We start from the raw sequence: 24,661 nt of genomic DNA, 5'->3' as shown, positions 1-24,661 counted from the left end.
TTATCCGAAATCATTTATTGTCGCGTCACGTGGCATAGAAAAAATAATCTGTTGCTCTTGGCCAGGAAAGTGTAAGATAGCAGCAGAGAGCGAGAGAACACCCTGGCCCCGGGACTGCCCCCGACCCGCGGCTCAGCGGGGAAGGGCTGGGCCCTGTCACCGATTACAAAAGAGCGGCTTTCCACCAGGTATACGGTATAAAGGGCAGAGCGGAGGAAGCAGCTGGCAGGGGCAGGGACAGAGGGACCTGGCAGCTCAGGGAGCGAGCGAGCGAGATACAAAGTGCATAGATGGACCCCCCCCAGCTCCTGCTCCCACCCCCGACTGCCCTGTTGTGGGACCCAGCTGTTCACAGCCAGTGGGGGGGGGGTCACCCATCACTGCGCCCTCCTCTCTCCCGCTCCCCAACCGAGCCTCTCTGGAGCATCAGCCGTGCCGGCCCCAGCCGCAGGGGAGAAATGCCTGCAAGAGAGGAGAGATGGCAAGCGTCAGAAAGGGGCACCGCCTCCCTGAGGCGCCATTGGCCCTCTGGAAGGAACCTTGCTGACTTCGGCTGTGTGTCATGTACTCTATACTGCCAAGGGAGATTCCTCCTCTGACCCCTCCCCCACCCACGTGGCGCACACCTGTCTCTGGAGCAGGAGGGTCTAAGCTTGCATGGCACAAAGGTGACTGTGCAGGGCTACCCCTTCCCCACCAGGAGGATGTGTTCCTGGCTGGACCCATGCCTGGCTGGGGGGCAGAGGAGTTCTTGGGTCAGGTCTGTCCTCCTGCTGGGGCGAGATCTGGCTCCTGACCTTTCCCACAGGAGAGCCAATCCTCCCGCTGGAGCTGGGCCCTGTCAGGAAGCTTCCCTCAGCTATTCACGGTGGCCTTCCTCTCTGGTTAGCTCCAGTCGGCTCCAGACAGGCCCAGAGCCGCACCCAGATGGAGGAGGTGCCGACTCGGCAGTGCCCACCAGATGGTGTGAGAAACCCCCAACAGTGGTCCCCATGGGCCCACCTGCTCTGCCCACGGCCTGGCATGGGGAGGGAAGTCTCCAGCAGGAGCACACAGTGTGGGGGGCTGTGTCCAGTCCCCCGGGCCTGAGGTGGGAGGTACCAGAGCAGGGTGACCTGGGCTGCCTGAGTTCCAGGGGCTGAGCCCATGTGCTGCATATGCCATCACCCCCCGGCAGGCTTGGGCCGGGGTCCCTGGACAGCGCCAGGCCCCGTGGGAAGAGGAATCGGGCATGGCGCCAGCGGGATGGGGCACATGGGGACGGCGCAGGCTGCCCCCACCAAAGTGCCACAGCAGCCTCACCTGAGCCAGCCCATCAGCACCTCTTCTTCTTCAGCTTCAGTGCTTGCAGCCAGTGAGGCGAGGCGGCTTCTGACCTGTGGGGTGAGGGGACAGCGGCCATGGCAGAGCTGGCAGGGAAAGAATGGACCTCCCAGCGCTCTAGGCCCACATCACAGCTACGCCAGCCAGCATCTGTGCACACCCCGAGAGTCCTGCAGCTACGCAGCCCTGGGGTCTACACCTCCACACCCCGACACCCCCCCACCTCCCAGGATCTGCACGTACCCCCCTCAGCTACACAACACCAGTGTCTCACCCCCACACCCCGACACCCCCCCACCTCCCAGGATCTGCACGTACCCCCCTCAGCTACACAACACCAGTGTCTCACCCCCACACCCCGACAGCCCCCCACCTCCCAGGATCTGCACGTACTCCCCTCAGCTACACAACACCAGTGTCTCAACCCCACACCTACACACCCCCCGGCACCCCCCCCTCACATTTACACAGCCCCAACCTCAGGGCACACCCCCCTCAACCCTACACCCCCCATAATCTACACCTACTGGAGTCTACACCCCCCAAACCTACACAACTCCGCCCGACACCCCCGCACACACTCACCCTGAGGATTTCTCGGGCTTGGGGGGCAGCACCAGGGGTTTCCCCCCCAAGCCGGGGATCTTGCAGGACTTTGAGCGCTGGACCTGGGGCTCCTTGGCCCGGGCTGGCTTGGCCTCCCCCGGCGGGGCTCCCTCCTCCACGGAACGGTTCCGGCCCCGCAGCTTGGCCTGGTGGGCGGCGGGCGTCAGACACACAGGTGCGCTGGCTGTGTCTGCACCTCACCCTCCTGTGCATGGCACAGCCTCTCTGCCCTCCCCCCGCACCTCCCAGCCCAGCCCCCATGTCTGCACCACCCCCATAGTCCTCCCTTACTCCCCACCCCGAGCCCCACCTCCTCCAAACCTCGCCTCGACCCCCAGCCCCACCTCCCCCTTCACCTGCGACCATCTCCAGCACCCCTGGTCCCACTCCCTCCTCACCTCCCATAGGCACCAGCTGCATCCCCAGCCCGGCCCCACTTGTTCCCACCCTGCCCAGGAATCTGGTGGGCGCTACCTTGAGAGCGGAGGGATTCAGGCCTGGGAAGAGCGGCACCTTCACCCCCTTGGAGGCTGGCGAGGGCCGTGCCCGCCTGTTCTGGGGCTCCTCGGCCACCTCCTCGTCTGAGGACGCCCGGCTCACCGCCCTGGGCTCTGAGTGGAGACAGGGACGGTGTCATGTGGGCACCACGCCAATGCCACCAAGCTGGGGGACACGCGTCTGCAGTATGCCAGGCCAGCATGTGCACCCCCACCTGGGAGTGGGGCACCCCCCCCCCCACACACACACAGGGAACATACAACCCCCCACCCACAATGTGGTACAGCCGCACCGTACCACCCAGAAACACACAGGGAAACTGAGGCACCCACAGGCTAATGCCACGTCAAGTGCACATGGGACAAACGCCAAGCTGACACCACAGCCGCCGCCTGCCCCAGGTCCCACCTGTGGAGTCCCGGAACCTCCAGTCGGCTGCCTCCTCCTCAAAGAGCTCCCAGGTGCCCGGGGGGCGCAGGGCAGGTGCCCGGTGACCTCGCTTGCGGCCCAGGTTGGCTCTGCTCCGGTAGACGGTGCTGTCAAGAACTTCCGTCTCCTGGACGTGCCCCAGGAGAGAGAAGGGTGAGTGCCCAGGAGGGCCCCACGCTGCCCCACCCGCCAAGCAGCCTGTGCCGCATGCGAGAGGAAAGCCCCAGGGGATGCCAGGCTAGGCCCACTGCCTTGCAGCTCCAGCAGGGGCAATCTCAGCCAAGGCCTTGGAGGGACCCAGCCCCAGAGGCAACCCACAAGGATGTGGGCAGGGAGGGACATAAGGCCTGTGCAACTCATCAGGGCCAACGAAGGGCCAGCCAACCCTCACTAGCCATCTCCAGGCAGGATGCCAGGGCGTCCCTCATTGGATCCCACCCAGCATGGAGGGTGGGGTGCCCCGAGTCAGAGATGGGGTCCCTCGGCTGGAGGGATGGAGTGGAAGGCAGCCCATCCCGCCCCCCATGCCAGCCACTGCTGGTGGCCCCAGAGTGCAGGGAAAGGGGAGGCTGGGGGTCAGGACGCCACGCCCAGCACCAGGTTAGGAGGGAGCAGAGCCTCACCTCCAGAAAGCCGAAGTCCTCGCCGGGCAGGGAGGCCTGGCTCAGCCGCCGGTCCTCCCTGGACAGCCAGCCCCCGTCCACGGCGTCCGCTGGGCTGGGAGCGCCATCCCCATCCAGCCGGAGCCCAACGTCCGCCTCCCGTGGCGAAGGGGGGTAGTGGGGGCCAGGGGCAGCCGGCAGCCCCCTCTCCTCCCTGGGGCTCCTGCACTGGGCACCCGCCTTGGCCAGCATCTCCTCCAGCAAGGGGCTTGGGCCAGAGAGCGGGGCACTTATGGGGTCACTGCTGGGGGAAAAAACAATGAGCTCTGCCCTCTATGGCCCATGGCACCCCTGCCACACCCCAGTCCTCCGCCCCCAGACCTCTCCCACACAGCCCCACGCTGCCCCCTCACCCCCCCCAGCCTCCTCTGCTCCCCCCAGCCCCACATGCCCCCTCCCACCTCCTCTGCTCCCCCCAGCCCCACACGCCCCCTCCCGCCTCCTCTGCTCCCCCTGTGCACCCCCTCACGCCCCCTCAACACCCTCCCAGCCTCCTCTCCCCACTGCAGAAAGCTCCCTCCAAATGGACCAGACCCATTTTCCCCACAGGGAAACTGAGGCACCCAACAGGGAAGAGACTCGCCTGGAGACTCAGGGGCAGAACTGGGGATAGGTCCCAGACCGGCCCTGACCCCTGGAACCAAAATCCCCGGCAGCGGGAGGGGAAGGAGCGTCCTGCCCGGGAGTAGCTGGTGGACGCCGCAGGAGAGGCGCCAAGCCAGGCAGCGAGTGTGGGACAACACAGCCAGGCCCCAGTCCCGGTGTTAGCAGGCTCCCAGCCCGGGGCAATGCTCCCCTGCAACCCAGGCAGCTGAGCAAGCGCAGCTCAGCCAGCAGCCAGGGCCTTGTGTTCCAAGCCCCACGCAGCAACCCACCACTCCCAGGCTCTCCAGAGGGTCACTCCCCAGCCTGTGACTTCATCCACCCTCAACCCCAGCCTGGTCCTTGCGCCCCAGAGCCTCCCTGCAAAGCACAACGTTGCTGCAAGCTGGGGTGGGAGTTCCACACGCCAGGAGCTAATGGGGAACCAGGACCGCTCCAGCGAGCCCTGTGCGAGAAGCCCAGGGGCTCTGGGCTACAAAGGGGACCCAGATGTTCTGAGACACTGACGTGTTTCTATCTGGTACAGACAGCCACCGGGAAGCCCCGGTCCCAGGTTGCTTCGCAGGGGCCAACAGCGGAGGAACAGCACCCGGCCGGAGAGCTGGGAAGGGATCTAAGTGAGCCAGCCAACGAAAGGCACCTGGGCGGGACCAGCTGCTCCGCAGGTAGGAGGGGGACACAGATGACTTTTTCGGGGAGGTCCCAGAGCAGCACAGCTCCCAGGCAGAGAGATGGGCCTTGTGCTTGGGACTCCAATCCGGGTCTGCCCCGAGTTGCGGGCTTAGCTCTCCTTCGGTGTCCAGAGAGCAAGGGTGATGGGGTGGGGAATAACAGGTACCTAAGACAAAGCCCCAAATAGCAGCCCTAAGCACCCACTAGGGGAAAAGCACAAAGCACAGATGACAGCTGGGGTGGGAGGGTTCGGGGGAAGAGTTTAGGAATTTCCCCCTTCCACAGGGATCAAGGCCAGGAGCAACTAACCCATCACCTACCCTGGCCTTCTGCCTAACTCACCCAGTTACCGAGGCCTGAGCTGAGGAACTGGGGGGTTTGGCTCATGTGCGCCTTCCGGGAAGATGCCCAAGGGTCTTCTGAAGACATCCAGGGGTGGAAAATCCTTACCCACCACCTGCCTTGGCCATCTGCCACAGTGCGGCTCTCTCACCTAACGTTACTGTGGCCTCTGACCAGGGGACAGGAGCCAGGCCTGAGGACAGGCCAACCCAGAGGAGGTGGAGGTGGTCTGGGTGGCAGGAACAGAGCTGGGTGCGCTAACAGGGAGGAGAAGGCTGGGGGTGGAGGACAAGGCTCTAGGGTAGTAGAAGGGCCAACAGAATCTGCATTCACCAACCCTAACCAGACCACGGAGGCAAAAGAAACAACTCCCCAGTTCCAAGGCCAGAAGGTTGCATACGGTCGTCCGGCCGCCTGCGTCAGGCAGGCCAGCAACCTGCTCCTGCCACAATGGCCTTCAGTTTCCCTGGGGGTTAATGGTTTTGTTTCGGGGGGTTGACAAAGCCCAGACAGCTTAAAGGGCTGGGTTCTCGCAAAGCATCAGACCCCGGGAAGGAGGTCCTCTGAAGCAGCTGGGCTGCTCTGAGAGATGAGCTCCCATGTGAAGGCTCCTGAGGAAACAGGGGAGCTGAGGAGGGAAGGGGCACGTGGCCCAGACTTGACGGTGGGATGTGCCAGGGGAATGGGTGGCCTGTTCTCCAAGCACAAGGCAGCGAGTCCCCTGGGCCTGATGCACGAGAAACCACAGGCTGGACCGGGGGTGAGCCGGAGACAACAGACAGGTGGGCAACGTTCCCCAATAAGATGAAACTACTGGCTGGCCAGGGCCAGGAAACCCAGCGGTGACTGGAAAGCCCCAGACACCACCTAAGCAAGGTATGTTGTAAGCGCAGGCTGAGCTTGGGGCTTGTGTTGGGCCAGCTCTTGGCCACTGGCAGAGCCAGCTAGAAGGGGGTGTCTGATGGAGCCCAGCAGAAATGGAGCTGGGCTTGGACTCAAGAGAGGGGTGCTCTCCTTTCAGCAGAGAAGCAGGAAGGATGGATCCAGGCACTGGAGAGCAGTGGCTCTGGGGCAATGTCCTGCCTACGCAGAAGAGTAAAACTGCCGTAACAGAGACAAATGGGCAGAGTAGAGCCTCCTGCCTGGGCAGGGCAGCCACTTAAGGCCCTGAAATAACGGGCTGTGGAAAACAGCAGAGTTCCCAGCAGAGCCATAGGCAGCTCGAGGGAAATGTCCCCACAGCAAGGGCAGTTGCCTCAAAGCCAAGCTACTGGGTGAGAGCTTCCCCCAGGAGAGGCAGCGTTAAGCAGTGGAACTCACTGCTGCAGGATCTTTGAGGGCAAAGGGCTCGGCAGCAAACAGGCATCGGCTATGTAGGCAAGCGCAACAGTTCTGATCCCACAACAGGGGTACTGTCTAAAAAGCCCCCGACTGGGACCGGGACGAGATCCTCCCCCATTCCCTCTGCCCCACTGAGGAGCTGCTGTTTGAGACCAGACCCCAGCCCAGGTGGAGCAGCAGCTGCTCGAATGAGCAGTGAAGGCTGGAATGGAGCACCCTCCACTTCTGCCCAACCCTCACTCAGCCCACACAGCCCTTACCTGTCCCCAGGTGGCTCCAAGCCAGCCATCGCGGTGGTGCTGGGTTGTTTCTGAGGCCCAATCCCAGCCTCACTGGCCCAGTCCATGTGCCCTGCCACCGCCTCCCCAGTCTTAGCGGAGCTCTCGGAGAGGAGCTCACAGCTCCAGTTTGCCTGCCTCAGTCTGGCCTCCACTGAGCCCAAGCTTCCCAAGCCACTGCCTGGCACCGCACCGAGGTCGCTGGCCCCAGCTGACTGCCCCACACCAGGTTCTCTGGGTGGATTGACGCCCTCCACCCCCGTGCTCGTGTGCAGTTTGTCCGTCCAGTCCATCCATCCCCCGCCGTGCTCCTCAGGGCTGAGGGCCCTCAGGCTGACAGAGGGAGCTGTGCCAGGGAGGCCGAGCTCCCCAGTCCAGTCGGCCTGCCCCACGCCAGCCTCTCTGGGCCCGGAACGGCCAGCCCAATCGGCCTGGTTCTCTCCAAGCCCTGCAGGGCCCAGAGGCTGAATGGCACAAGGTGGATCCAAAGGAGCCGAGCCAAAGCCGCCCGCCCTCTCCGTCCCAATGACACCGAACTGGCTTTCGTACTCGGCCGCTTGGATCCGGACATCGCCAGCACTGTCCCGCCTCGCGAAGGGGAACTTGCTCTCCTGCCAGTCGGCACCGCTCCACCGGGGCTGCTCAGCCCCAGGCTCCTGGCTCAGGCTGGCGGGCTCTTCAGGGCTAGAGCCAAGGGCACTGTCTGGGTCGGTGCGGTGCACAGTGTATTCACCGAGCCAGGCCAGCTTGTCAGGGCTGCTTGCGTCCTGCCGGTCGCCATCCCCAGCACCGAACTGCTGGCTCCAGTCTGGCCTATCAGCACCATGCGCCTCATCTGGCTGGGCAGGAGAACCAACACCATAGTCACTCGCCCACTCCCGGTCGGGCCCGTCGGCCTTGCCACTGCTCTCCTGTGCCCAGTCTGGCTTCTCCACCCCAAACGCCTCACCCTGGTGAGCCGCGTACCGGAGACCGAAGGGACCGGGCCAGTCTGGCTGGCTGGCACTGAACTCTCTGTCCCGGTGGGCTGTGTCACCAACACCAGGCTCGTGGGGCCAGTCAGGCTCACCGGTGCCAAATTTCTCGTCCCGCTGGACGCACTCGCCAATACTGTAGGGGCTGGTCCAGCCCAGTGTCCTGGGATGAAACTCCCCATCCGGGTTTTCTGCACCGCCCACCTTGTACTGGTTGCTCCAGTCGGGGCTGAAGTCCTCATCCCGCCGGCTGCTGTCCCCCATGCTGTAGGCATCAGGCCAGTTTCCAGGCCCCACGCTAGAGTCCCGCAGCAGTGCCGTCTCGTTGTACGTGCCGCCCCAGTCCCGCGAGCCTGTGCCAAACTCTCGGTCCTGCTCCGTCTCACCGGCTCCGTAACTACCAGGCCAGTCTGTATCCCCTGTGCCGGGCTCGCTGGCCCAGCCAAACTCGCCAGCCTGGTGGGCCCCTCTGATGCCAAACTCACTGCACAGGTCTTTCCGCGACCAGCCGAGCAGGTCCTGGGAGAAGGAGTGGGGAGAATAGGGTTAAAGGAGGAAAGAACTGGGGGGACAGGAGAGGGTCAGCCCCTTCCCCACCTGAAAACGGCCTGGCAGGATTCCAGGGGATCAGTCTCCTGGGGACACATCACCTCCAGCTGCTGCACTGGGGGCCCAGACTGCCCTCCGTTCCTGACCACCACTCAGCAAGACAGACTCACCCACCTGTCTGGGGGCCTCTGATTCACTAGCCCCTCTGATCCTGCCCTGGGGTGCATGATCTCCGGCTAGGGCCTGGCAGTATTTGAACCCCAGCCCAACCCAGCCTGGCTCCCCGCACCCAGCCACGGCCAGAAGCAGCGTCTGTACTCACAGCCGGCCAGGGGACACGCCTTTCACTCGTGTGCCAAACCCGCCCGGCCTCATCCCGCAGCTCTAAGTTAGCCAAGAGTCGCTCCAGGATAGACGTCCCACTAGCCTCTCCGGCCATGGCCGCCCCACGCATCCCAAAAGGGATAGCCCAGGAGAGGCCAACGTCACAGCTGCCGTCAGCGGCTCTCCCTGCCCTGGCTCGCCCCAGCACGCTCCTGCCTCCGCCCAACCAGTCCGACGGCTCTGCGCACCCCGCTGGCGGGCAAAGCCCAGCCCTGCCGAGCTGAGCTGAGCTCAGTGCAGCACACCCACCCCTCGCCCCAGTTAACCCCTTCCGCTGCCACAGCCAGGGACGGGCCAAGAGGGGGCGCTTCTCTCCCCCACGCTCACAGGACGCCGGTGCCCCCTGCTGGGCCTGGGGAGATACCCCCATGCCCCCCCCAGGGACAGCCCCCCATATGCTCCAAATCCAGCAGGGGGCGCTCCACCCAGCGTGACACACCCCCAGGACTACAGCGCCCCCTGCTGGGCCTGGGGAGATACCCCCATTCCCCCTCAGGGATACCGCACCCCCCCACACACACGTTCGCCAGACCCAGCAGGGGGCGCTCCACCCAGCATGACACACCCCCTCCCCCATGCTCACCTGGGGAGAGCGCCCCCTGCGGGGCCTGTGGCCACACAACAGAGAAAACCAAGTCCTTCCACCGCCCCCCGCCACCCCAAGCACTGGTACCAGGAGAGTCCCCCATCCCCCCAGCTCCTTTACCTCTGGCCCTGCAGGCTCCCTGGGCTCGGGCGCGTCCTTCCGCTTGGTCTCATCAGCGCTGGGCGGCGGCGACGCCAGCAGCTCGTCCAGCCAGCGCGCGTGGCGGTGCAGCTCAGAAACCGCCTCGCCCGGCCTCAGGTCCTCCTGGCAGCTCCCTGCCAAGTCATCCTCCTGGTAGACCTTGGCACCGGCTGGCCAGGGAGCAACAGGCAGCAGGACAGGGGCAGCTCGCTCCCGGCCTGGCTCCGGCTCCGGCAGCAGCCTGCTCTGCTCCTCACAGATCGTCGCTGCTGCGTCCACCGCTCCAGGGCCCTTCGGCTCAGTCTCGGACGGGTCCCTCCGAGCCTCGGGGGCCCGGGATCCCCCCACCTCCACCGGACTCCCTGCCTTAGTCACTCCCTGGTCACATGGGGCCCCAGGGGCACCAGCTGGGTGGGCAGAACTCCCAGCCACCTCGACGTCCTGCCAACTGAGGGCAACACTGGGATGTTCTGGCCTCAGCCCCTGGGAGCCGCTCCCCCCGTCAGACCCCTCGGGGCTGGGGACCGGGCTCTCCCCATCCCCCTTGCCCTGGTCAGAGAGGCCGGAGTCGTCCGCCTCTCTGATGGGGGACCTGGGGGGCACCCACTCCACGGCCCGGGACGGGAACGCCCACTCGAAGGACTGCGACAGGCTCCAGTTGGACTCGCCAGCCAGGGGCTGCCCAGGGTCGGGGGGACCTCCCCAGGGCAGGGCAGCCAGGGAGCCCCCGAGCTCCCCCATTCGTAGCCCTTTGCCTGGCAGCTGCACCACCCCGTCTGAGGAGCGCCGGGGGCCCTGCTGTGGGGGACAGACGCCCTCATCTGTTGGCACGGTCCCTGAGATACCAGGGGGCAAAGGGGAGCCCTGCTCGGCAGGTGGGGGGCTATCAGGGGACCTCAAAGCGCCAGCAGGTCCATCAGGGGACCCTGGAGACTGAGAGACGCCACCGGAGAGATTCAGAGACAGACTGGGGGTGTCTGGGGACAGGAGAGAGGCTTCAGGGGCCCCTGGGGAGCGAGCAATTGTGGGGGACAGCTCTGCAGGGGCAACAAGGGGGCCTGGTGCCAAGGGCTGTCCCACAGGGGGGCTGTGGGGGATCTCTGTGGGGGACTCAGTGGGGCCTGGACCTGGGGGCTGCCCTGCAGAGGGCCTGCAGGGGAGCTCAGCAAGGGCATCAAGGGGGCCTGGAGCCGAGGGCTGTCCCACAGGGGGGCTGTGAGGAAGCTCTGGCGGGGAATCAGGGAGGCCTGGTGCCAGGCCGGCAGGAAGGCCACAGGATGGTGGGGAACCTTCACCAGGAGTTTCCGGAGACCCCGGCGCATGGGAGACACTGTGGCAGGGCTCAGCTGGAGCACAAGGGGCACCGGGGGCTGGGGCTAGACTGATGGAGTCTTTCGCCAGAGACTCGGGGGTGCCTGGGGAGCCAGCCCTGACCCCAGGGGGAGGCTCAGCGTGCACCAGTGGGGAGCCCGGGGTAGGGAGCTCAGCAGGCATAGCGGGGGCCCCTGGAGCTGAGGCAGGCAGGCAGGGGGCCCCAGGAACCTGGGCAAGGCTGGCAGAGGAGCTGGGGGAGCCAGGGGCTGCCCCGAGGGGTAAATCAGCCGGGGCCGCGGGAACAGGGTAAATCCGGGTTGAGGAGAACTGTGAGAAAAATGAGAATCAGAGTCATTATCTGAGCACCCCCCAGTTTGAGAGGGCTTCCCCCCATCCGCCAGACGGCCCTCAAGCCCCAACACGTCCCCTCCTCCCCAGCTCCCAGGCTGCCCCCTAGTCTCCAGAGGGCCCCCAATCTTCCAGTTCCTGGGAATTCTTCCCTCCAAACGGCCCCTAACCCCATGCTCCCAGGACTCCCCCTCCTCAGCACTTAGATGGCCCCCAGAGCTTCCTTCCCCACTCTCAATCTAGGGCTCACACCCTCCAATCCCTGGGGCATCCCCATCCCTCAGACAGTCTCCGGACTCCTCCACCACCCGGGACCCACCCTGACACCAGGATGCCCCATGTCTTCCATCGCTGAGTCCTCCCAGCCCGAGGCATTGGGGACGTTTCCCAAGTGACTCAGACCAGCCAATGTCCCTGGGGGCGGCTGCCACCTGGCCCTGCCCCTAACCCTCCCCCACCCTTCAGCCCCACGCCACCCGCCCAGCTTAGCCTCAGCTGCAGCCTCCCAGGGTCGAGGGCTCCCTCGCGGGGCAGGGACACCAAGGCAGAGAGCAGGAGGAGGAAGAGGAGGAGGAGGAAAGAGGAAGCAGCAGCAGTCAAGACGCCCAGCCCCATGGCAGGGCGGGTCAGGTGGCCCCTCTGCCACTAAGGAGAAGGGAAGCCCCCCTCAGGTCCCTGCCCTGCCCCCACCAGGGGAAAGGAGCTAATGATTAACCTCAGCCTGGCTATCAGCCAGCTAGCAGGTGGGGGGACGTGCCCGCCCTGCTCTCTCCGCGTATGGGTTTGGCGGAGGGCCCAGTGGGGCCGGGAACCGCCCGCCTGCAACATACCTGCCAGGTCAGTGAGCCGAGGCAGTGAGGCAGGGCGGCTCCCTCGGAGCCGTGCCAGGTTCCCAGTCCTTGGGCCAGCAAGCCAGGTCTGCCGCCATGCTGGGGGGAGGGGACGCTCCCCCACCAGAAGAGCCCCAGTTTGATTGGCTGGCCTGCTCGTGCATGTCCACCCCACTCCCCAGGGCTGGGCGCAAGAAGACAGGACTGGCCTGGCAGCCTGTGGCAGGGGCAGGGGCACCATCTCCTGGGTTCCTGATCACCCGTCCTGTGGCTGGGGGAGGTGCAGGGGGCCAGGGTCTCATGGTGCCATGCAGGACACCTGGGCTCCTGGTCACTGGGAGGTACAGGACGCCTGGGTTCCTGATCAGCGCTGTCCCATGGCTGGGGGAGGTGCAGGGGGCCAGGGACTCAACCAGGACACCTGGCTTCCCAGGGCCTCACTTCCTGGGACCGCTGCAGGCGCCGAGGCCTTAGGGCAGGCAGAGACCGGAGTGGAGACACGCACCCCAGAGAGAGGGAGCCCCGGAGGAGACAGGAGAGCGTGGAAGGAGAACAGCGAGCGGAGCAGCTGCCACGCTGCAGAGGGTGAGCCGAGAACTCACGCCAGGGGGAGATGGCGACCTCCGGCGTCCGGACTGGTCCCCATCATAGCTGGCACCGGCCGGGGAGGAGCCGCTGAGGGAGAGGAACCGTGGCGGGTTAGTCTCACTCAAATGCTCTTTGGAGGCAGCGTTGCCTAGTGGGTAGCACACTGACTCCAGACAGCTGGGTCTATTCCTGGCGCTGTGCTAGGTGCCTTTGAACACCCCTTCCTGTGCCTCAGTTTCCCCCTCTGTAAAACAGGGATAATGATACCCATGGTCCTTGGAAAGTGCTTTGGCTCAATGGATTTAAAGCTCTCCAGAGCAGCTCCATGGTCTTGTCTTCAGCAGGCTCCACCCCGTCCTAACTCCACAGCCACATCCAGTTCAACTTCCACCACCAGGGGATGATCTCTTCTTCTGCCCACTGGGAGTGCTCACTCTCACCTCCAAGGCTATTACACCCTCCCCCACCCTGACCACATCCTTACCCCATCCTCTCCCCACCCAGCCTGGTGCCCCCCACACCTGGCTCAAGCTCCCGGCCTGCTCTCGTCTTCCAAACATTTCTCCAGGGATCCTTCCTCTCCCATGCTCCCATCACACATCCCCACGTTGTAGGTCTCAGACTGCCAGCAACCAGAGGGTGGGAACATCTGCCAGGCCTTGTCTCTTCTCACCTCCCCTTGGCTCAATTAAATCAAGCACAGCATCCTGTCGTGTGGGCCCATAGCGGCTTATTTCGGTTTAGCTCAACTGCATTCCTAACCAACTCAAACTAAACCAAAGCCTGAGTTCTCCAATACCCTTTGGGAATCGCACCAACTGTGGCAAGGAGTTCCACAGGTTAACTCTTCATCAAGCGTTTAGGTCTCTTCCATATGCAGAGCTGCGTCCGCCTGACTTCAGGGGTGACTGCAGTCCGGTGCCAGAGAGCTGTCGGGATGCGCCTAGGATTCTCCTCTCTCCCTCAGGAAAGCACCATATAACAATCCCCTTTTTGGCTTCCTCTCCACTTCCCAGGGGAAGATTTGGCACCAGATCCTTCGGCCTTGCCAGACCGTCCCCCACACCACAATGCAGCTCCCCACGCCCTCCCAGCATCGCTTAGACCAGGCCATTACCCACAACACCCTACATGTCCCCGGCCCCCCACATCACCACCCCCACTGCACATCTGCCCCTCACCTCTCCCGGGAGGCTGGGCCAGGGTCTCTCTGCGCTTCTCTGTCTGGCAAGTGGTGTCCATTGGGACTCGGGCTTCCATCCCTCTTCCTCTCGCCGGCGACCGGCTCAGTCCTGCAGGGTGGTCCACTCTCCTCAGCTTCCGGGGGCCCGGATTCCTGGAGAGCTTCCAACCCAGGAGCAACAGCACTGCCTTCCCCACCCTCGGCGCTAGGCTGTCTCCGGAAGGCAGTGAAGCCTTTGGGCCCAAAGCGGGAGCCAGCATCAAGGCTGAAGGTTGAGCACAGGCCCCAGGCCGGGTCGGGGCTGCCCAGCCCCTCCGCACGGGGGCGCTCCATCTTGGCCAGGATCTCTTCCACCGTGGTGCCCGGGAAGCATTCCGGCTTGGCCACCACCGCCTTCACCTTGAAGGGGGCTGCACCCTTCAGGACCCCCAGCGAGCCTCCAGCAGGGTGCGTCACGAGAGCGGGCGACCCCTCTTCTGGGGCACAGGGCGGGGCTCTGGCGGCCGGCAGCGGGGGACCCTTCCCATTGGACGTCTCCACCGAGGGGCCCTTGAGGCTGAAGGACAGGCGTTTCAGGGCCGTGCTGCTGCCACCGTATGGCTTGGGACCCGCCAGCAGGTTGATCTTCGCGGCAGAGGGGAACTCGAGGCGGGGGGCCCGCGTGCCAGGGGAAGGTGGCGGCGGGACGCAGGGCTTGGCTGGTAGGGCCGGTTTGGGCAGCGTGCGGGGTTTGGGCCTAACCGGCGGCTTCAGGAGAGCATCACCTGAGTGCGGGGAGAGAGACCATCTCAGAGTTCACGCACATGATGGAGAAGAACCAACGGCATCCCACCAAGAGCAGGCACTGGCCTGGCCACCCTCCCAGCGGGGACAGCATGAACAGCCCAGGCGCCCCCCTCACTCCCGCCAGACTGGCCGCCTCTGGGGGGGAAACGGGTCGCCAGGGCCTGCAGGGGGTGATGGTGGTGCCAGCTGAGAACTCAAGCTCGTCTCACAAATGGATGTCTGCAAATCAGTTAGGAGAGAGAGTGGCCCCGTGCCCATCACCCACCCCTGGAGCCAGCCTGGGCAAGCTCAGAGCAGATAGTCCTAGAGGAGAAAGGCCTCATTCCCTGCCCCCGGAGCTAGGGTTGTTCCCATTCTCCACTCCCAGGCATTGTCCTGGCGCACTGTTACCCAGCTCCCATCACTGACATGGGCTGTGCTCCAGCCCCACTACCCACACCCAGCCCAGCCCGCCGTCTTCCCCCTCCTCACCGCACGTACCTGCCTCAGGGCTGCCCATCAGCTGCCCACTTGTGCCTCCCACGCCACCATTAGCAGCAGCGCAGGGCGGCGGGGGACACAGGGGCTGTGGCTGGGAAGCCATGGTGGCACCCCGGGGGCTGAGGCTTGATGAATTCGGTGCACACGTCAGCCCCTAGAAGAGAGGAGAGGGACAGTAGATGGAGACTGGGCTGGAAAGCAGCAGCCAGATTCCCTGCCCCCATGGCCCCAGCCCCATCCAGAGTCTGATTTCCCAGCATGCCCCTCAGCACCAGTTCCTTCCCTGCTGCTCCTGCGACAGTGCCCCATCCCCCACCGTCCTCCTCTGGTCACATTGTGCTGTTGTCTCCTGAGGATGCCCCCCCACACCCACCAGGCACTGCACACACACCCCCCCCACACACCCACCCCAGGCACTGCACACCCCCCCACACACACACACCCCAGGCACTGCACACACACACACCCCCACACACACACCCCCCACACACCCACCCCAGGCACTGCACACACACACACACCCCCACACCCACCCCAGGCACTGCACACCCCCCCCCACACACACACCCCAGGCACTGCACACACACACCCCCACACCCCCCCCCACACACACACCCCAGCACTGCACACACCCCCACCCCCACCAGGCACTGCTTTCTCCCCAAACACACACACCAGGATTGCATCCCCCACCCCCAGCTTCACAGCTCCAGAGACAGCCCAAGTCACACCCCAGCCTCCACTGCTCAGCACCTCCCGCACACCTAGCAACCCACACCTCCTCTCCTGCCCCCCAGGTGCCAACACCCCCACGCCTCCCCCAGTGCCAGTCTCTGCCTCCCCCCAGCCCCCTATGCACAGCCCCAACTCCCCACCCCGAGCCAGGCACCCTGCTGTCCTCAGCCCCCCCACAGACAGCACCAGCCCCCAGCCCACCCCTCCCGTCCCGCTGCACATGGTGCCAAACTTCTGCCCCCTCTACCGTGCCCACCCCTCACAGACAGGCCAGACCTCTGCCTCCCCCCACATATAGGGCCAGGCCCCTTCTTCTCCTCGCCTCCCCCCAGAGAGCAACGACTCTGTCCCTCCCTGCGCCCCCGGCCAGCCCCAACTCTGACCCCGGCCGCCCGCCCACGCCCCTCCGCGTGCTCGGCACCGGCCGGGCTCACCTCGCCCGCAGCTGCTGCATGACGCCTGGCCGGGAGCCGGAGCGGGCTCGGGCTGCGAGGACGGGAAAAACCAGCTCGCTGCGAAGGCCGGGATCCCGGATCGGCGCGGCTCAGCTCGGCCCGGCCCCGCCCCATTGCTCCCCGTCTCCGCCCCCTCCACCCCTTCGCTCCCCCTCCTCTCCCGCGTCTCCATTACCCCGCCCCTTCCCCTCCCCACCCCGCCCCCCAATCACCGCTCCTCCCAACCCTGCCTGGCTCCCCCCCGCCCCCAGACTCCCCCTCCCCTCCCCCCCCCAACCCAGTCACTTCTCCCCCGCCCGCCCTGAGCCCACAGCCTTGCCTGCCCCACACACCACCCCGCCCAGCTTCCCTGCCTCCCCCCATCCCCTCCACCACCACCACCCGCCCCCCACTGCCTGCCCCAGCCCTGCCTCCCTCCCCCTCCTCCACTGGCCTTGCCCCACACCCCCTCCCCCTCACTGCCCCTTCTCCTCCCCCAGCCCCCGCCTTCCCCCACTCCTAACCCTGCTGTCCTGCCTCCCTCCCCCCACTACGCCTCCAGCCCCACTTCCCTTCCCCCCACCTTCGCCTCCTAACCTGCCCCGTTCCCACCAGCCCCACCTTCTCCGCCGCCTTCGACTCCCCGTCCCTGCCCCCTCCCCCCGTCACACCCTCCCATTCCAGCGCGGTGGGAACCGGTCCCCACCCCTCCCCGGGGAGCTGGCGTCACAGCTGCCCCAGCCAAGCTGGGCGGGGCGGGCACATCTGGAAGCCATCGCCTCTTCCCCCCCGCCCCATTGGCTTTCCCAGCCTCCTGGCGCGGGGATGGAATCCGAGGCAGCCCAGCTGGGCCCTGGCTGCTGGCTCCCGCCTGCTCCGCAGAGCGAGCCGGAGCCGGAGCCGGAGCCAAGCCAGGGTGGGGGCTGTGCCACACTCCCGTGGGATTCTAGGGAGCAGGGCGGGGTGGGGGGGGCACAGCAAGCACTGGGAAAGAAGGGGGGTGGGGATGTTGCTTCCCTCCCCCCCACCAATAACCCCCATGCCCCCTCCCCAAACTGTGCCCAGACCCCCCCCACAACATCCACCCTCTGCCTCCTCCCATGCCAATACACCCCCTAATAGTGCACCCCCGCCCCATCCCACCTCCCCTGTGGTAGTATCCCCCACTCTGCCTCCCTGCAATGCCCAGTACCCCTCAGACCCCATCTACCCCCTGCACCGCACTGCACCATTGGTACCACCCACTGCACCACACTGCATTGTGCGAGTACCCCCACTGCACCCCTTACCACACCCTCCCAGTACCCCCACTGCACCCCGCTGCATCCCTCACCACACCTTCCCAGTACCCCCACTGCACCCCGCTGCATCCCTCACCACACCCTCCCAGTACCCCCACTGCACCCCTCACCACACCCTCCCAGTACCCCACTGCACCACACTGCATCCCTCACCATACCCCCACTGCACCACACCGCACCCTGCCAGTACCCCCCATTGCACCATACTGCATCCCTGGCCACACCCTGCCAGTACCCCCTACACCCCTCACTGAACTGTCAGTACCCCCCACTGTACCACTCCTCTCTTCACACTATCAATACCTCCATTGTACTACACCACACCCCCTCCATCCTCTGCCAGCAGCCCTACTGTACAACAAGCCCTCTGCCCGCACGCAGCACCCCCTCCAATGCTCCAGTACCCCCTACTGCACCACACCGCACGCCTCCCCGTATCCTGCCTGTACCCCCCACCTGCACACCACTCTCCCCCTCACACTGCTTCTCCCCCACTGTGCCGGTGCCCCTGCCTGTCCTGCACCCCGTTCCCCCAGCACGTCTCCACCCATTGCAGTACTGCCTCCTGCTCCTTCCTCTCGCTCACGCCCACCCGTCCTGTGCCCCCCTCCCGGCACTGCTTCTTCCCCACACTGCAGCCTCCTGGACAGGGCTCTCGCTCTCCTTTGCCAGGGCCTTGGCATCATCAGGCCTTCCAGCTGAGTGAGGAGCCCCGGTGCCCCTCCCCTACTCCCTGGCCTGGAGAGCTCTGCCAACGAACCTGCAGCAGGCCCTGGGTATCAGGTCCGAGCTCAGGCCAATCCCAGAGCAAGCCAGGGCTGCACTTCTCCGGCTCTCCTGACGGCTGAAGGGCCAGCGCTTCGGTGAACAGGCCACGGGGGGAGAGGGAGGCAAGTTGGGCGTGGACAGTCACTCCCCTGCAATCTGCACCCCCAACGTGCCCCCCAAGTGCCATATCCCTCAACACGATCACAGACCAGCGCATAGATCAGGCCGGGTCCCCTGAGGCTCTGTGGTGATAACTGAACCATTACACAGCTATTCAATTAGAGCCCGGGGGCGGGGGGGGGCCCAGGAGAGGCACCAAGTGGAAGAGGTTTTAAGAGCAGGTCAAGCCCCAGAGAAGATTAAGCTTCTTCCAGATGAGCCCTGGGAGGAAGGTAACTCTCAGGGGGCACCAGAGGGGAATGCTTGGAGAGGAAGTTCAGTAGAGGGGTAGGAGAGTCGGCTACAGGATTCATGGGGACAGAGTCAGAGAGAACCTGTCGGGGACAGGAATAGGGAGGGGGCAGAGCAAAGGCATCTGGCTCCAGCAATTAAAATGTAGGGGGCCTGTGACCCCTCACGCCTCCCCACCAGCTATGGAGACAGTCAACGGTCTTAGAATGGTCCGTGGTGATCACATGGGCCATGGGACTTCCCTGATCAACTCCTGGTGAAACTAGAGCACAGCACTCAGGAAAATGTCCCCCAGGTGCTGCAGACTCCACCCCAAGGCTCGGCAAGTTGGTCCAACAAGGCGGAGAACAGGACCAGGTCTGTACGTACAGCCAGTCATGGACTGAATGGAAAAATCCAAGGACCGGGAGCCATAGCAGGGGTTCTGTGTGGGTGCAAGAAGGCGGATGGCAGCTTCTGGGGGTGAAGAAGGGAACCAGCTCATCAAGGCAAGAGGAGATCCTGGGGGAGCCCCCAGGCAGTAGAGCAAGCAAAGGAGATTTGGACCATGTCTACGCTGCGGGCATTACAGGTCTGTTCTGTAGCAGTTCTCTGGCTGCAGCGTACGCCTGTTCTACAGTGACTGACGGGGGTTCCATCACTGTAACAACCGGACTGTCTCCCCACGCAAGGGTAGCTTGGCCAACAGAAGCGTCCGACCACCCATCGAGCCGCGACTGCACTTGGGCAGTCCACATCAGTGAGTGCAGGAAACACGACCGACGAAGGCTAGATCTGCGCAACGCACGGGCTTTGGTACAGAGTGCAAACCCCCCAAGTGACATGGTTGCACCAGTCCAGCCCTCCTGGTAGAGGGCTGTGAGGAAGGAGAGCTGCTCCTGTCAGCAGCTGCCAACCTCTCTCCCACTGGCCTAGAGTGTCGCTGCAAGCGCTGCCACAGCCAGGATGCAAGTGTCTAGCTGTGGTTTTAAGTGGAGGCCTGGCCTCGGGATGGAAGACAGTTCAGACAGGAGGCGGCCCAGGTTGCAGGCAGAGAGAAAGCTGAAAGAGGGCAGGGAATACCCAATGGTACCAGGCCTCTGAGGCCGACCTTCCGCTCCTCGTTCATCTGGGAGCAGCTCACACCGAGCCAGGAGCTGTCTTAGGACAGGCAGAGGGAGGGGACAGGAAGAAGTCCAAAGCTACATGGTCACAGCTAAAAATGCCACACAGGAGACCAAGGGCTTGTCTGCAGAATTCAACTTCAGTTAGGTTGGTACAGCCACCGCAGCAACGGCATCGGCTGTTGGTGTCCACACCTCCCTCCTTGCTGCTGGTGCGTGTCCTCACCGGCAGCATTTACACCGACTGAAATGGGGCATTGTGGGGCACTGACAGACAGGCAGGGCTCACAGAAAGGAAACTAATAGCAGCCCTGGAACTGACAAGAATGTCAGTTTCACTGCTGGTTGGGCTCCTATTGTGAAACTGAGACACCAGCTCAGATCTGGGCTGTTAGCCCTGGGGCAGGGGGAGGTTTCTAGGGGGCGGGAGGAGGCTCCAGCTGTGATATAAGTAATGCAACATCTACACAGACACTACATCGACCTAAGGTCTGCTGTTCTGAGGATTTTGTCAGCGGGAGCCCCATGGCAGCAGAGACCCTGATAAAGTTCGGCTGAAATGAGCTGCCTTATGATGAAGCAACTGCAGTGCACACCAAGCCTGGGGAGGCAAAGTGAAATAAGCACTATTTGGCTTCTGGGAAGTGGGAGGGCTTAGTAAGACCCCCTCCCCCTGCCAAGAGGGCCCATAAGGCTCCAGGGAGCAGCGCAGTGCAATGGTCAGAGTCAAGCCCTTGGAGGCCAGCCCAGCTGACCAGACACGCTCAGGCTGGACCCAGCAGGGTGACAGGCAAAGCTGATCCTTCACCTTTCCCCTGCAGCTGGAAGGAGAAGCTGATTAGCTCTCTGTAGAGCTGCAGCCAGAGGGAAACTAGGCCTGGGTGCTGTGGGAGGGGAGAGGAGGGGAGGGAAGGGAGGGTGGCAGGGAGCCACGCAGACCAAGAGCACTGGGGAGAAGGAGTCAGCAGCTGGGTGGGAAGGCTGGGATCAAGGTGCTGAGCAGACAGGGCCAGGCAGTGGCGGGAGCAGACAGGGCCAGGCAGTGGCGGGAGCAGCAGGGCATGGAGCTGCAGGCAGGTAGGTGGTGGGTGCAGGGAGGGCAGTCAGGAAAAGGCCTTGCCCCTTGGAGTGGAGGGGCTGAGGGTGGCACCACAAGCCCTGTCAGATTGGACTGGCTGCTCCCAGAGACACAGACTCACACAGCCCTTTGCAGTCGATTCTGGGAGCTGGTCCTGGGCCCAGCTCTGGCAGGGGCCCAAAGGGCATGGCCAGGAGATGGGAGGGGCCAATGGAGGAGGTACAGGCTGAATCCTCCCGAGCAGGCAGAGGCCGCAGGCAAGGGATCGGCCCTAGGGTGCGGCTAGGGAATCCGTGACTCTTGCAAGGGGCACCCCCCGGACACTGCACAGCGAGGCACGGGGCCGAGTGGCACGCTGTGTCGGGCAGGGGGAACCCCTCCCTGCCCCTCTCCCCACCCCAGGTGCTCCTTCCCCCACCCCCCACTCCCTGCTGCCCCTGTCTTCCCCTAGCCCACGGCTGTAATACCCAGCAAAGTCTGGGACCTTCTCCTGATGCTCCCCGTCCCTCAAACCTCCACCCCCACCGCAGACCCCAACCCCCCCCCCACTCCAGGCACCCACTGCGCAGACCCCAACCCCAAGCACCCACACCGCAGACCCCACCCCATTCTCACCCTCAACCCCACCCGGAGGGGCCCCAGCCCCCACACACACATACACTCCGCCCCACCCCGGGGTACTCTCCACGCGCCCCCTCCCCGGGTCCGGCGGCTCCTCACCGGGCTCCGCGCCGCGCGGCACCGCCCCGCCGCATATTCATGAGAAGGAAAAACAAGGGCGGGGCGCCTCCGCCCGCTGCTGCATAGTCATGAGCTATGCAAATCGCCCGCCGTAGGCACGCCCACTCCCGCGTGTCAGCTTGCAGAAGCCATCGTGCCTCCGGCACGGTGTGCCATGGAGGGCGGGGCTAGAGCGGGTCCCACTCCTGCCCCACAGCCGAGCAGCGGCTCCCCCCGCCCTCCCCGTTAGCGGAGGCCCCGCCTCTCCCCTCCTGGAAACCCTCTGTCATTGCAGCCCGCCCCCTGCGCCCCACTGGCACTGAGCCCCACGGGGGAGGGGCCTGCCCCCAGCTCACACGTGGCGGTAAGACAACAGGCACCTCCATGCGTGCCAGCCCTCCCCCCCCCGCCCACACCCGCGAGTGCTGAGGCTCTCCAGCTTCGGTAGCGGGGGTCCTGAGCCCCAGTGGGCCCCTGGGAAATAAAATCCCTCCAGCCCCATTGTCCACCTCTAGCCAGCTTCGCTATTCACCTCTTTCTGGCCCCTAGCTCCCGGGCATCCTTGGTGTAGGAGTGACCCGCATTTTAATGCTGGAGGCAGGAATCTCTCCAAACACCCCTCGCATCCCCCTTGCACCCTCTCATGAGTCACCAGTGAGGGCACAGCCAACCCCCTCCTTTTGTCACCCACATTCACACCCCTCCAGTGTCAACTCAGACAGCGACCAACTCATGCCTTGGCAGACTGCGGCTCACGCACACCTAAGTTTCTCTCATGCCGAGTACATAAAGATTTAAAATATTGCTTAGGGTGGCCATATTTGACCTTTCAAAAGAGAAGACACCCTTGAGGGATTATGTCTGTGTCAGTGTCTACCACCTCAAGCGGCATTAACGTACAATATATAATATAACGGGGCTGAGCCCCATGCCGAGCTCCACTTTTCATCCCAGGGCTGTCTACCAACTCGTCTACTGTAATCTAAACCGACCAAAACGCTGGTTACATTCATATAAATCCCCTATAAACCCCCCACTGTCAGCGTGTGTAAGGAAATAAGTTGATAGAATGTAAACATTTTATTAATCGGTATATAAACATGACTACATGGACAGAAAAACAGGAACATTTCAACATTCTCCAGGAGGCAGATAAGCCTGTAACCCAGCAGCCGATCGTCCTGCACTCCCCTCACAAATTTCATGTCCCTCTCGGGGCCTGTCATCCACTTTTACTCACCCCTGCTAAAACACATTAATACAATGTGAGTTGGTAGAGATGCTCTCTCTCAGGGGTATCTTTTTTTTAGATGGTAACCCTAAGTTCTTCAGGAATTGCAAGAAACAAGCCATTCAGGACCTCACCCACGGGACATAGACCTGTGAAAGCCATTTTCCATACCTATCGAAACAAAAAAGCGGGCATGTAGCACTTTAAAGACTAACAAATAATTTATTAGGTGATGAGCTTTCATAGGACAGACCCACTTATTCAGATCAAAGCCATATCAGAACAGACTCCATACATAAAGCACAGAGCTCCAAAAATTGGTATCAAGGTCAACAAGTCAGAAAAATTGTTATCAAGGTCAGCAAATCAGAAGAGCAGGGGACGGGTCAGGAGGGGAAGTTAAGAGTTAGATAAAACATCAAAGTATGTAAGAGAGTCCTCATAACGGGTCAGGTAATCGCCGTCCCTGTTCAAACCACGTTAATGTGTCAAAGTGGGTACAGTTTGGTAAGTGCGTCTGTCCCCCAAAAGCTCGTCACCTAATAAATTATCTCGTTAGTCTTTGAAGAGCCATACGTCTGCTGTTTTGTTTTGATAGGATACAGACTAACACGGCCATCTCTCTGTCATTTTCCATACCTGCGTACTATAGCAACCATGGAGACGACAGCGTTAACAGCTGGCAAAAGGTGGGTGTGGGTGCATCAGCAAGAGATACAGACTACATGCGGGTCAGGAAAATAGTTTGCCCGAAAACCAAGCAGGATGTGACTGACAGTTTGCAGGTGCTGCAAAATAAGTTCAAAAGTTAAACCACGTTGGATCAATTTGTGTCCTCAGGAGTCTCCAGCCAGTGAGGAGTTTACTGCAACCAGCAACTTAGTTTCATTCAAATGCCCTGGTTTGCATTGCAGAGAATCCGCATGGGTCTAAGACTTTAGCTCATGATAGGACCTTTAAGCAGCTGGTAGGTAATATATTACACAGGTAGATTTTAATGCAAACTCAAATGCAGGTTAGATTTGAGTCCTGGATTGTGAGTGCCCCCAAGAACCAAAGATGAGAGAGGGGCCCTGGCTCGAGCAATGAACTAACATGCTGCCTGGGACGTCCCACTGTCGATCTCACTCCTAAGAACAGCCCAGCCTGGGTTGCCCCTGCCAGGCAGCTGCTTCTCCTAAAAGCAACCAGTTTCACGCTGGTAGATCCCAACGCAGCCCAGCACCCAGAGCAAAGCAGGCCCGTATTCCTGGCTGTGGTGGGGTTGCCGGATGCATACTGAAGGGCAGGGGCTGGTGTACCTACACCATGCTACAGCCTGGTGGGACAGGAGAGGGGAAAAGGTGCAGCTGCTGGGGAACAAGGAGTGGCCCAAAGTCCTGAAGGGCTGTAAAGCTTGGCCGGATTTTGGTGGGCAGTGGGCAGTGTTTCTGGCTGGGTTTAAACTCCCCACCACTGCTGCGTCCCGGCCTAGCACAGCACACGGTGCTCGAGGAGAGGAGTTGCCATGGCTGCCTGCAGCCGTCCTTCCCATTTACTCCCAGCAGCTGTAGAGTTCTGGTAAATTAACCCGCAGAAACTAGCCCAAAGGCAATGGGACCCTGGGGAATTTCCTGCTGGGGGCAGCTTCCATCTGCACACTTAACCTGCTCCAGCCTTGATTAGAAAAGCTACTGTCTGTGGGGCACGTTCCTCTCCCTGCTCAGACAAACACAGCTCTCCCCCCCCACCCCCCGGAAACGCAGCCTGGCAGAAGCCTTGATTCAATTAGAGGGAGGCAGAGTGCACGCTCTGAGGAACAGGTGACTGGAAGTGGGAGCAGAGACACTTTAATGGAGCACTGAGGTCCGGTAATAGGCTCTGATCACATCAGACCTCCCCCCACCTTGGATTAGTTGTTCTGGCAGCCAGGCAGAAGGAGGAATGGGCCCAGCTGGCTGTAATGGAGATGGATGAGCAGATC

The 24,661-nt window shown here is 63.0% G+C and overlaps 1 protein-coding gene across 4 annotated transcripts; it reads right to left on the bottom strand.

Moving 5' to 3' along the window:
- TNKS1BP1 (tankyrase 1 binding protein 1) lies at positions 1-21,513 on the bottom strand. Of its 4 annotated transcripts, none has more exons than XM_074998116.1 (12): positions 21,468-21,513; positions 14,918-15,071; positions 13,650-14,415; positions 12,483-12,555; positions 9,368-11,029; positions 6,737-8,247; positions 3,480-3,762; positions 2,836-2,983; positions 2,404-2,540; positions 1,909-2,075; positions 1,303-1,376; positions 1-462 (listed from the first exon to the last, which is right to left on the bottom strand). In XM_074998116.1, exons 2-11 carry the CDS (start codon positions 15,018-15,020, stop codon positions 1,316-1,318), a joined length of 4,911 nt encoding a protein of 1,636 aa, XP_074854217.1. In that variant the 5' UTR covers positions 15,021-15,071; positions 21,468-21,513; the 3' UTR covers positions 1-462; positions 1,303-1,315. The 4 variants fall into 4 exon arrangements, with proteins under 4 accessions (XP_074854217.1, XP_074854215.1, XP_074854216.1 ...); XM_074998114.1 differs by lacking the exon at positions 21,468-21,513 and adding an exon at positions 16,087-16,237; XM_074998115.1 differs by lacking the exon at positions 21,468-21,513 and adding an exon at positions 16,087-16,237 and having other exon boundaries at positions 3,480-3,759.
- Between the last annotated feature and the right edge of the window lie 3,148 nt (positions 21,514-24,661).

The sequence above is a fragment of the Carettochelys insculpta genome, chromosome 6 (assembly GCF_033958435.1).
Source record: "Carettochelys insculpta isolate YL-2023 chromosome 6, ASM3395843v1, whole genome shotgun sequence".
Taxonomy (NCBI): Eukaryota; Metazoa; Chordata; order Testudines; family Carettochelyidae; genus Carettochelys; species Carettochelys insculpta.
Note: the sequence above shows the minus strand (reverse complement) of the source record. Positions and strands in the feature narration are given on the sequence as shown.